Genomic DNA, 12,499 nt, shown 5'->3' on the forward strand with positions numbered 1-12,499 from the left:
TACAGTCTGATCAATTCAGATGATTTATATTGAAGTTTTTGAATGAATTCCATATATATTTTTTGACACATGTGTAAGCTGTGAAACTTACTTTAACATGTCAAGTGTAGATGTGTCTTCCATTACATTTTGACTAAGACAAATCCTTAAGAACTTTAAGTTTACAATTTTCTTATTATAGTATATGCTGATTCCAGGACTAATGGGTTATGGGATTTTATCTATCACATAGATAAAATCCCATAATCATCACCCATTTCACACTTACTAAGCTAACTTTCCCGGGACATCTCATACTTTACTTGACAATAAAGTCCCAGGCCTAAATGTATATGCTACATATCCACTTGAAGCTATCATATCTACTGTAAAATATTATATATGCATCTGTTGAATCATATTAAGAAATAAAAGTATAGATATTGCACCATTAGTTAAGAATGAAAATAAACTTTTAGGTCATTTCAATATTTGCAGAGTATGCTTTTTTAAAGGTTAGTTTTTAAACTACTGGCAACAGATTTTTATAACTGCAGAATATTACTTTATTTTACTTTTATTCATAAAAATGGTCCCTAGTTTACTATTTTATATTTGCTCTATATACCAAGATATGATACAATTCTCATTACTGTTATTAATATGTTGAAATACTGAATTAAATTGGGTTATTTTCATGTATATTTATTATGTAAATATGTAATTTTAGGGAGATTATTTTTGAAAAGCAAGGATAAAAAAAATGAAGAAAATAAATCCAATTTAGGTGAAAATAAATGACACAACACACAAGGAACAGGAATCTGTGTCAATTTTATTGCCCTCCTAACAACCTGCCCCCTGGTGACAAACCAGAAACCAAACTAGGATGCTAGCAACACAGCATATGCTCTCACAGAGACAACTGAACAACAATAATACAATGGTGTTAGGCCATTACTGACAATGACTATACCGCTACATGAACATGAGGTATTTTCAAGTGTCTACTGTCATTCTATTCCTGCTAAAACAAAGCAGGGGCCATAACACTTTTAAAAGCAAATCGTCATTACCTGATAAACAACTTAATTTGATAAAAATGCAACTTTGCAAATGTTTTTAAAATGTAAAGGTATCAGTACCCCAATATAATTCTGCTTTGTTGTTTGTATTCTACATTACCAACATTCATTCAATGTAGAAGTTTAACCTGTAACTGCAAACAAGTACTTTCTTTCTTTCTTTCTTTTTTTGCATGTGTACAAACTAAGGAAGAATAGTTTTGAAATAAATGCCAAACTACTAAAACTTGAAGAAAAGCTTGTATAAACAAAAGAAGTTAAAAAAAAATTACCAGGACATTATACAACATAGCAGAGATTCAGTACACTGTACCTTTTGGTTACCAGAAGATTCTCTCATTATTACTAGTAACTTATAATTTGAAAATTGTAATTGCGTGTGATTTTTGAGACCAAAAAAGCATAAATTAGTAGCTTTCATAATGCAGAATTATTTTTTGTAAAGGCCCCACTTTAGACATACGTCAAAAGATATTCTTTACTTCTTTTTTTTTATTTGACCAACATTTGATCAAGTTAAGTAAAAACTTTCTCAACTCTGATAAATATTTAATATTGTACTACATGAATTCACGTATTTCATACAAACACTTTATGCAGCAATTGAAGAAGGAAAACCCTTATGATTTCAATGTTAATAAAAAATTGAACATAATTATGTACATTACACTATTTTCTTTGGGTATCGGTTTAACTTTAAACTACAAGAACATGGACTAAGCTCAGAGAGTTATTAAAATATGCAAATATAGTATTCAGTTATAATCTATAATTGCATCTTGGCCTACTTACATAATCAGAATATAAATTCACAATTTTCAGTAATCTTTACATAACAAAACATAACAATGTATATATTTAGGTGTTAATATTGTAAAAAAAATACTATTTAATACAATTTCCAGCCTAAACCTTTAACTGATAAAATAAACAAAATAAAAATTTACTCATCTTTTGTATTCAACTATACAAAAATCTGTAGGAGGTATAATCAGTAGCATATTTATTCGTGTGTTTATGCAGAGCATCATATATTTGTGCACAATGCACACGCACACACACACACACATATATACACTTTTTATATTCTCTTTTAGTATTTTGTGTTTCTGCATACATGTATGTGTGTGTGTGTGTGTGTATGCACTTTGGGGCAAAAAGCCAATAAGTAATCTGCTAATGAAATTACAATTTCTTCTTAATAAAGGGGAAAGAATTGCTGAACTCCATAATTTGACAATCTTTTATGTTTGGTTGTTCATGATTTGAAAGTTTTACATTAAAATAGATTCTACAAAATATCATTTCATTCTGATTTTGATTAAGAAAATGACTAAGTTAATAAATCATAAGTAAAATGCAATGATAAGATATACATCTGATATACATTAAGTAACAGTAATAAAGAAATCTGGTTTATAATCCTGATAATAATAATAAAAAAAAACAATACTTGTACTAAACTATTCATTCAAGAAATAGTATGATTAAAAAAATCAAAAAAAAAAAAAAAAAAAAAATCAGAGAATAAAAACTGACTTCATTGCTTTGGCTTTGTTAATAAGCATAAGTTTGAGTTTTACAAAATATGTACCCTTTGACGCATTCAAAGCCAGATTCCTTTCTAACACCAGAGGATAAAGTATATAGTTTATAAATAGACTATTTTTGTTTGTTTTCCAGTGTGAGCAAAAATTATAGTGAAATATGTATGTATCTATTGCTATCATGATGGATTATGTGAAATATTTTTATTATAAAACATTTTTGACCTTGTGCTTAACATATTTATGAAAGTTACAATACTGTATAAAGGTGATTTCTGGGGCACTGTATTTTAACAACAAGATCTGCAAATTAAGGGACTGATAATGTGGAATGTCAACTAAAGTAGCACCATGAACAACCAAATCAGTTTCTGCATATATTTTACCTTCCTGGTCAGCAGGTCAGTAATAGTTGATTTGCTTGACTAGGGACAGGACCGACTGGAAGTGTTATGATGTTCCCCTTTTAAAGTTATACATTATTTACCAAACAACCAACAAAAGCCCTCTGTAATATTTGTGCTTTTCTAATGGCATAAACCTTTCAGAATGAAACCTCCACTCAAAACTGTCGTGAAAATATTGACCTGTATGCAAATGAATACTTTATAATATATGGAGAGGAATGGCAAAGTCCCTGACATTGGCAGCTGAAACAAGAGTCAAAAACTCTTTCAGCATTTTAAGATAGCGTAACCAACATGCCACCCAGCAGCTTAGAGGCAATATATTACAGTACACACCTACCCGATGCCTCAGCAGGAGTGGCAAGGGTCACTAAGTATACCTATACACAGAATGGAGAAATTACAGTTAACACAATCATCTATGGCTTAAATCTTTTCTTTTTTTTTTCTTTTTTTTGCTATACATAGGTTGATTTTCTTAAATGCATGATATGAAAAATATACACATTGAAGTGACGACTCCTAGAACTGGGAAAAAGAGGACACAGCTAGCTGCAACTAAGCAGCTCTACAGACCAGTGCTCATCAACAGGTAGAGGATTTCAGGTTGTGTCCAGGTGGGGAGGTCCTGGCACTTCAGTAGGGATGTAGCTTAATAATGGTTCTCCACCTGGATTCAAGCCTGAGGCTAACATCACAATAGTAACAATATTCACCAAATTGAAACTTTGTCTTTAATTAAGGGAAATTTATCCTACAAAACACCATGCCATTTGGGGTGTGGTCATCTATCTAGAAGGCAAGTGCTAAAGAGAAGACTATTAATTCTAATTTAACATATTTTCACTTTTAACAGAACACCTTTTGACAAGGATACTAGCAATAGAGGTTAAAACACCAAATGCAGAATGCATAATTCAACAACGAAAAAAAATAATAATAAAACCTATTAAAATTGAGTATTCTGAAGCTGCAAAAATAAGTAAGTTAATTAAAGCAAAACTTTAATAAGTGCAGAGCTTTCATTGTTCTTCCCTGAATGTCATTACATATAAATGCTCTAAGAATACCAATCAAGAGAGAGGAACCCCTGCTGATTTTTCTATGACTTGAATTTTAATGAAATTTAACATGTATGTATATATGCTTTCCTGAGAACAGAGTACTTTAAAAAGAGAGTTTTCATAAAAATAGTACTTCATTTTTCTATCTATTGTAAAGTGAGAATGTGACAGTAGAAAATTTAAGTATTTCACAGTTATATTACCTTAAAATAGGCCTAAAATGTGAAATACTACACATTTTTCCTGAGAACACTGACTACACTTTCCATGTTTCTTAAATGTCTCCAGGATAGTGAAGCCAATGTAAAAATTAACAATTTTTGTTTGATAAGTATTATTATTCTACAGTTATCACAAAACTAATAAAGAAATATAAAATTTTAGCTTTGCCAGCATAAAGTACATATTTTACACCATAACATATTCTTTTTTTGGTTTACCATAAGAACACATAAAGATTGTAAAACAATCTAAAATTGAAAAATAATAACACTACTTTTGACATTTTTTTAAATATTAATTGATATATTCTATTCTGGATGAATTCTGATACAAATGTCAACTGGCTTGTATTTAAAAACTGTTATGATTTTTTTAAATTTTTTTATGGAAATGAGAAAAGTAAAAAAAAACTTAAAATGAGTGTGTGCATATCTTGAACAATAAACAAGTATTTTCAACAGGGTGAAATGAAATTTAAAAATGCATTAACAAGAAGATCCAATAAGAAACCTACTGAGGTTGGGAAGGGGGATAAAGAAAAAGTGTGGACATAACCAGGGTAACCTCCCTTTTTTTCAGATAAAACTGTAATAGTATTAGATAATTACAGAAGTAAGGAAGACTACTTAACACATATATATATGTGTATATATATATATATATATATCTATATATATAGCTCACATTTTGTTTACAAACAAAAATATTTAACACATTGCAATATATAAAGCTGCTACATATTTGGTTTATGCTCTAAAAAACATATGTTCAATAATGTTTCTAGTAACGCCAAATTATTGTGCCTTTATAATCAACAAAATAACCACATTTTCAAAACAACAGCCCATTTTTCAAAGTTCCCTTATTTCAGGGAAAAATTATCATGCTTTTACATTAAATACAAATTGCCTGATTATTCTACTTACATTAATCAAAATCCTATATTTTAACATATGTTACAGATGTGAACTTGTAGAAAACTACATACCCACATTTATTACATCACCTAACTGTCAAAAGTGTATGCATCTCCAAGCTCTAAGAAGCAAATAGTTGCAATCAACATGTGCTTAAAAAAAGGTTGGTATGAAATTCCCTGATAACCAGTAGCCTTCTTGTCAAAGAATGTGCACTGAACTATTAAAAATTAGGTTGAGTGATCACAAAATACCAGTGAGATAACTAACACAAAGTTCAGAGTCCAAAGAGAGCAAGACAAGATGTAACGAAGTCTCCAAAATAGTTATCTCTATCTCCTGTCCAGATTTCTTTGGAGTCTGACTTAGGAAAGTTATCCATTAGGAACCTTCACCACAGCACCAGATGGAAGGCCTTTTAATACATCTAGGAAATACCCTTAAGAAAATCTGGCCAACTGCTGAAACAAACTATCTTCCCTCCAACTAGTGCTTCTCACTGAATCACAGACAGTAGTCTGGAGGAAATTACTTTTCTTGATAATTTGACACAAAGTGCTTCATTTGTGAAAAAATCTAATTATTCTCTAAGAGCAAGTAAACAAAATTTCATGACAATGACCATTATAATTCTGTTTTTACAATCTGAAGGTATCATAAAAATCTAAATTGCTAAAAAAAATTTTATGATAAAAAAACTCAAGATCTGTATTATATAGAAAAAATAATACCATTTCTTTTTTTAATATTAGTTCTCAAAATTTTGAGGAGGTAAATTACATAGCATACAGACACACACACAATTCTAATATAAAAGAACTATATTCTAAATTTCTAACACAGAAAGGAAGCACCAAAGAAAACCACTGAAAATAGTGAAATGAATATTGAGTCTATGGAAAGGGAATGGTACTGGTCAGGGCTGCTTAGTGCTTATTTGTTCATTGTACTTTAATATTAACTACTACAACACACTATTATTGTTAAACTGTCAACCTGAGTGCATAACATGGCCTGAGCTGCTTTTGATTTAGATTGTTGATGAAAGAATAGATGTGATGATGGAGAAAAATCACATGAAGGGTGGGCAACTACAGAGGAAGTCATGGCACTACAGACAAACATGGAAACAGTGAGCATCAACATCTGCAATAACACTGTAGGAAGGGAATGCTAGGGAGTAAGTGAGACTGGTGGTTCCTTCTAACTGGACATTCTAGGTGCACACCAAAACAAGTGTGTGTTTGCGTAGTGTCATGTCTATGTATGTGAATGTGTGTTTGTATGTGTATACATTTGTAACTACCTCAAAGGAGCCTACAAAGTCTATTTTCTACAAATGAGGTATTTGAGTGGGACATATGAGAGCATTAGTGGCTCTCACAATCATCCCTTACACATCCAACTTTAATATTCTGGGTCTCTATGATACAAGCTTTGAAGTCCTGCATATATAGACAACCCATCTGTGAGGAGCTTAGGTTTTTCGCTTTGACATCAGTATTCTTACCCTGAGATTGTAGAGCACAAAACCTTCTCCTCATCTGGTGTAACACAGAAGACACAATGCTTTCTACATTATTCACTGCCACTTTACACGAGTGATGCAAAACTGCTCATGTGTCACCACTGCCAAACCTCAAGAGTGCTCATAAAGACTGATAACAGAAAAGGTGGTGAAACACCATGACATGACATGAGCAATTCTTGGGCAACAACTGGCAGAACCTACGACGTTGTGCAATACCTGACGGTTCCCCAGCAGCCTTGCTGTCTCAAATCAAATGCTATATTACTCAAGTCAGGTACACATAAAGACAGAAACTAGAGGAACTTTGATTGACAAACTTGATTTTGCCTGCCAACATGCATGTTACATCCTGCCATCATCCTACTGCAGATTTTTAATTAAAAATGCTATAAACCTACAACTATTATCCCTTACCATTAAATGGAGCTTTGTAGCAGCATTTATTTACATTGGCTGACAACAAATAGGTTTGTTCTATAAACAAACTAACAGCCACCGGAAGGTGAAAAACAAGAATTCTCACTTTTCAACCTACTGTCCAGTTCTCATCTGCAGATTAGTAAAAATTTCATATAGTTACTATATCTAATACGGCTCCAAGAGAAGGCTGAACAAAGGTTTGCAAGTAACCTTCAACAAAAGAAAATAAAAAATTTGCAGTAATACTAACAACATACCTTAATCCACTTACATACTGGGGCATTACTGCTCCATGCCATACCTTCTTTAAGCTTTTGAACAACGTAACACCACCAACCTGCGTTTCTGCTTCTGCTCATTAGTAGAGGGACTTAACAGAGATAAAAGGTCTTATTTCTTGAGGTATTTCACTTGTGGCACTGAATGCACATATCTATTGTACAGAGCAGATGATAAAAGTGTTACACTCTACTTTAAACAGAAAACAGGATAAACCTAGACCTGTTTTCTAAAAATGATATATCAACAATTTTTGTGTTGAGAAATAGTATGTAAGCAAAAAAAAAAATTTTTAAAAAAGGGAGAAAACAAAAAGAGAAGAAAAGTTAGACCTGCATGATTTTGCTGGCAGTGCACGGCATACAGTTGACGTGCAGCAAAAATACAAGCTGATGGCAATGAGTGAATAAATGGTACATGTGATGGCTACTCTATGGCTAGAGGGAGACGTGGTGGACATGGTTAAAACCCAGGCAAATCAACCTGCGGGATGAAACACAGGAAACCTGACCTGAGGTAACAAAGTGAGTTCCCTGAGTCGCTGCAGACATTGAGAGTGTTAATAACACTGTACATCTGAATCCCTGCCCTAATGACTGGCTGAAGCCATAAGTTCTTAAACATAATGTTTCAATGAGGTATTCTTCAACTGATCTGGCCACTGTTAGATGGGACTGCCCGTGGCTTGTCAGTCCACATTTTAACGGTTGCTATGGTCTGGTACTGGGCGCTGAGTAGCCACTTGTCACAGCAATCAAGGTGATATGGTTTTTAGGAACTGTGGTATAGCAGGAGCACAGTCCTCAAGCAGTGGACTGACAGGGCTCTGTGCCTGCTGCTTGCAGGGTTCTTACTCTGATTTTATTGACGGTGAGATGATGGTGGTTGCTCTTGATGTAACCAGGGCAGGAGCACTGGTTGCCATGGGAACTGAGGTAGCTGGTTGAGCAGTGCTGGTGGGCGTGCTGCCCAGTGAGGTGATGGAGAGGTCAGTGGCAGTCAAAGGACCACTTGGTGAGTGTGGTGCTGTATTAATTCTGGGCGGTGTAGTTACACCAACTGAGGTAGCTGTGACAACAGACGTTGGGGGAACTCCCAGTGATGCAGCCGCTGCTGCAGCTGCCAAGGACAAGACTGCACCAGGTGATGTTACTGATGACAATATTGATGGAGAACCTGAGATGTTCAAAGAGACAGGAGGGTTAATCCTCTTCTCTTTTTGTCGCCGATTGCAGAACCAAACCCGCACCACTTCTTTTTCCATTGCCAGTGATTCTGCCAACATGGATATCTCTTCTGACGTTGGTTTAGGGTTTTGCAAGAAAGCTTTTTCCAGTGCTAACCTTACACTGGTTTCGATACTAGTGCGTTTTTTTCTCCGCCGACCTATGGATTCAGGAGTGGTATGTGCATTCGTGAGGGCTGTTGGGTTGTTTAATGAGGCATCTGCATCTTCCAACCATCTCTGCAACAAAGGTTTCAACTTGCACATGTTTTTAAAGCTTAAATTTAGGGCTTCAAACCTTGATATTGTTGTTTGACTGAAATCATTTCCATAAAGTTTGCCCATTGCTAATCCAACATCACCTTGGGTAAAACCTAAATTAAAAAATAAAATAAAATAAATAACTTTAAATGAATACTTAAACAATGGAATAAGATCAATCTTTATGTAGTTTTGTGCATAATGAGCTTAGATTTCATAAAAATAAAAAGTTACTTTAATTAGATAAAATAATAATCATCTTATGTTCAGTTCATATTTTAGCAGTAGCTATGGCTTGATATTTGGCAATCAGACAGAGAAGGACCACAATCTTTATTTAGAGCAGTGAAAGAACAAAGGTCTCACTCTGAGAAAATTTTCTCTTGGCCAAATTAAATTCATATTTAATAAGAATGAACAGTGAAATTAGGCAAGCAGTGTGGAAAGACCATGAGGATTGTAAAAATTAATTGTTGTTATTATCATTCAGGACCTCTATGGAGTCACAAGACTCATCATAGGAGGTCCATCCTAGACAACACAAAGTTTATCATACCACTCTTTAAACTCATTCAGTGTTTGTGCTCTTGCTACCCTATCAGACAATGCATTCTGCACTCCAATTATCCCCCCTATGCCAGAAAAGCCACTACTCACCCTCTTGCTCACCACTTCCATTCGTAACATCTAGAGATGGCCCCTTGTCCTTTCCCCCCCCCCTTTGTTCCACCATATGAAAGGACTTCTCAGGATCAATCCTGGAAATATCTCTAACAGTTTAAATGTTTCAATCATATCACCTCTCATTCTTCTATCTAGCAAACTTTGCAGTCCACATGCAAGCCTATCTTCATAACTAATATTGTACAGCCCTGAATATCATTTTTGTTAACTGCTACTTCTTCCAAGGTTAATTTATCCCCATCATGTTTGCAATATGGCCCTAAACTTCAAATTTTCATCAATCATCACCCTAAGGTCCTTTGCTCCCTCCTTCACTTCCTCTAGTACAGCTCCATCAACAGAGTATGCAGCCTTCCATTGATGGATCCCAAACTTCAAGACCTTGCATTTAGTTGAATTAAACTGATACCCACAATCATTTGCTCATCCATCCATCCATCTTATTCAAATTCTCTTGAAGGGCTACCACATCTGCACTATTACTAATAACCTTTTCCAACTTCCCATTATCAGCAAACAACTGAATATCCCCCTGCACTCCATTGATAATGTCAATGATATACAGGTTAAACAATATAGGTCCCAGTACTGAATAATGTGGAACCACACTTATAACCTTCTATTTCTTTGATACCGCTCTCTCTCTTATACAGAATTCTCCGATATCTATCAGACAGTCAATCCCCAATTCAGTTTCCTAACCTGACATCTAAACCCCAACGTGCTGTAATTTAAATATCAGTTATCATGTGGCACCCTGTCAAATGATTTTGTAAAATCTGAAAAATGGCAGTAATGCTTTTCCCCTCATCAATCGCTCTTCATTATAAAAGTGAGTGGTGGTGTAGCTCAGTGGTAGGGCATTCGACTACAGATCAAAGGGTGCTTGGTTCAATCCTGAGCATCTCCTGATTTTCTTTTGAAGAGATTTTTCATAAAATCGTGGGAGAGGAGAACAAGAGGTACTACTGGAAGCTGTATAAGGAGGATGTGAGCAAGGGAGTGAGGAGCAGGTTTTTTTCATAGTTGTGAATCTTGGAATGCAGAGTGTATGACAAAAGAGACCTCCTAGATGAATCTGTGACTCCAGTCTTAGGAATAAAAAATAAAAATAAATAAATAAATAAAAATAAAAAATCAGTTGACGTTCCCGTATAGGGAGTAGGCGAGGCTGTTTTTTTTAGCCCCATCTAACTTAGGATAGGATAGTATTAGGATAATAATAATAATAATAATAAAAGGCAACGAGATTACTAGGACAAGAGTGCTGCTAAACAAAACCAATTTGACCCTCACAGATAACATTATCCTTGGCAACCCAATGCTGTACATGATCGCTCATTAATTTGTCCAAAATCTTTAACAACTACAGAAGAATAAAAAGCCAAGAGGCTATTTTTTTCGGCGACGTAAATTAAGTTAAGGGGATAATAAATCCCTCATTATTTTAAAGCCGAATAAGAAACTCAAAGATTAAACTCTAAGAGTTTCATGCCGAAGAACGTTCGGCGAGACCAAGCATAACTCAACACCTGGTAGTACAACACTAGGGTAACTCGGAGCAAAGGTGGAGCAAGTTTCGATCACTGTCCTTAATATTTACTCATAATGTAAAACGCAGCTCCTAGGAGATGTATTACTGTTTTACATTATGAGGGAAGGTTTACCCAGACAGGTTTCGACCTTTATTGAGGTCTCATCAGTGAGTAGGTAGACCTGAATTATCTTTCTGGCAATTCGTATAGTAAAGTATGCAAGTTCTGTTCACTTAAACCTTGGTATTATCCAGGATTTAAAATAAACTTGGTATTTCCAGGATGAAATATTTGCATAAAGTGATCATTAAACAACTGCTCTATATCTTCTACATCCATCACTCTACTCCCATTGTTGTCTAATAACATCATTCATCTACAATAATTTCTCCAGATTTTCCTTGGATCTCGGTGCTAATCTCTTTTCATATTTAAGTTTTGCTTTTCTCACCATGTTAGCCACTGTCCTGGCCTGAGTCTTATACTGTTCATGCATCTGCTCCCCATCTCCTCTCCTTCTTCCACAGTCTCTTCTTCATTTGCAGTTTCCTTTTGATATTGTCTGTTCATCCATTTTACACCAACTTGCTCTTGCTACTAATAAATATTTCTTTACTTGTGCCCAGGCACAAGTAAAGATGATATTTCACCTTTCCAATCTTCCATCCATGGAATTATCTCAAGCCGACTAAGGTTATCATAATCTCTAAACCTTAGAGATTATAATAACCTATCTTGAACTTCCTGTTTCTTCTACTACATATTGCCTAAGATATTTGTCCCTCAAGAATTCCAGAAATTCTATTCCCTTACTACTACATGCTGTTTCCTCTTCCCAGTTTATATTGCTGTAGTTAAAATGCAATGATAACAATCACTTGTTTTGCACTTGCCAAACTCAACTATCTTCTGCTCTTGATCCTCTATGCTCTTTGGCTTATAGCAATATCCCACTAAATATGCTGTCCTGCACACCTTCAACTTACACTATATGATCTCAAAACCACTAGTGCCATTTCCTCCAAAATCCTCCACCTATAGAGGGCACAACTCATCATATATTATAAGTAATACTCCACCACTGCATCTGCCCTTCCTATCCTGCCAAAATATGCCATATCTGCTACTTCTACTCCTGTCAATATATCATCCTCCATTAACCATGTTTCACTGATTCCAAAAATCTTTAGAGAGGCTGAGCCTATCAGTGCCACCAATTCATCTCCTTTCTTCCTAATACTCTTGGCATTTGTGTGTGTGTATATATATATATATATATATATACATATATACACACACACACACACACACACACAGTTATACCCCGACTTACGCGGTTTCTT

The 12,499-nt window shown here is 34.6% G+C and overlaps 1 protein-coding gene across 1 annotated transcript in view; it reads right to left on the minus strand.

Moving 5' to 3' along the window:
* Nucleotides 1-793: 793 nt before the first annotated feature.
* The window catches only part of LOC150093910 (uncharacterized), a 112,290-nt gene continuing 100,584 nt past the window's right edge, over nt 794-12,499 (minus strand). The window contains 1 exon segment of the mRNA XM_090412918.1: nt 794-9,050. Coding sequence (XP_090269044.1) covers nt 8,302-9,050 — 749 coding nt within the window. The 3' untranslated portion in view covers nt 794-8,301.

This window comes from Typopeltis vanoorti, chromosome 23 (genome assembly GCF_054136105.1).
Source record: "Typopeltis vanoorti isolate ZY-2024b chromosome 23, IOZ_Tvanoo_1.0, whole genome shotgun sequence".
Lineage (NCBI taxonomy): Eukaryota > Metazoa > Arthropoda > Arachnida > Uropygi > Thelyphonidae > Typopeltis > Typopeltis vanoorti.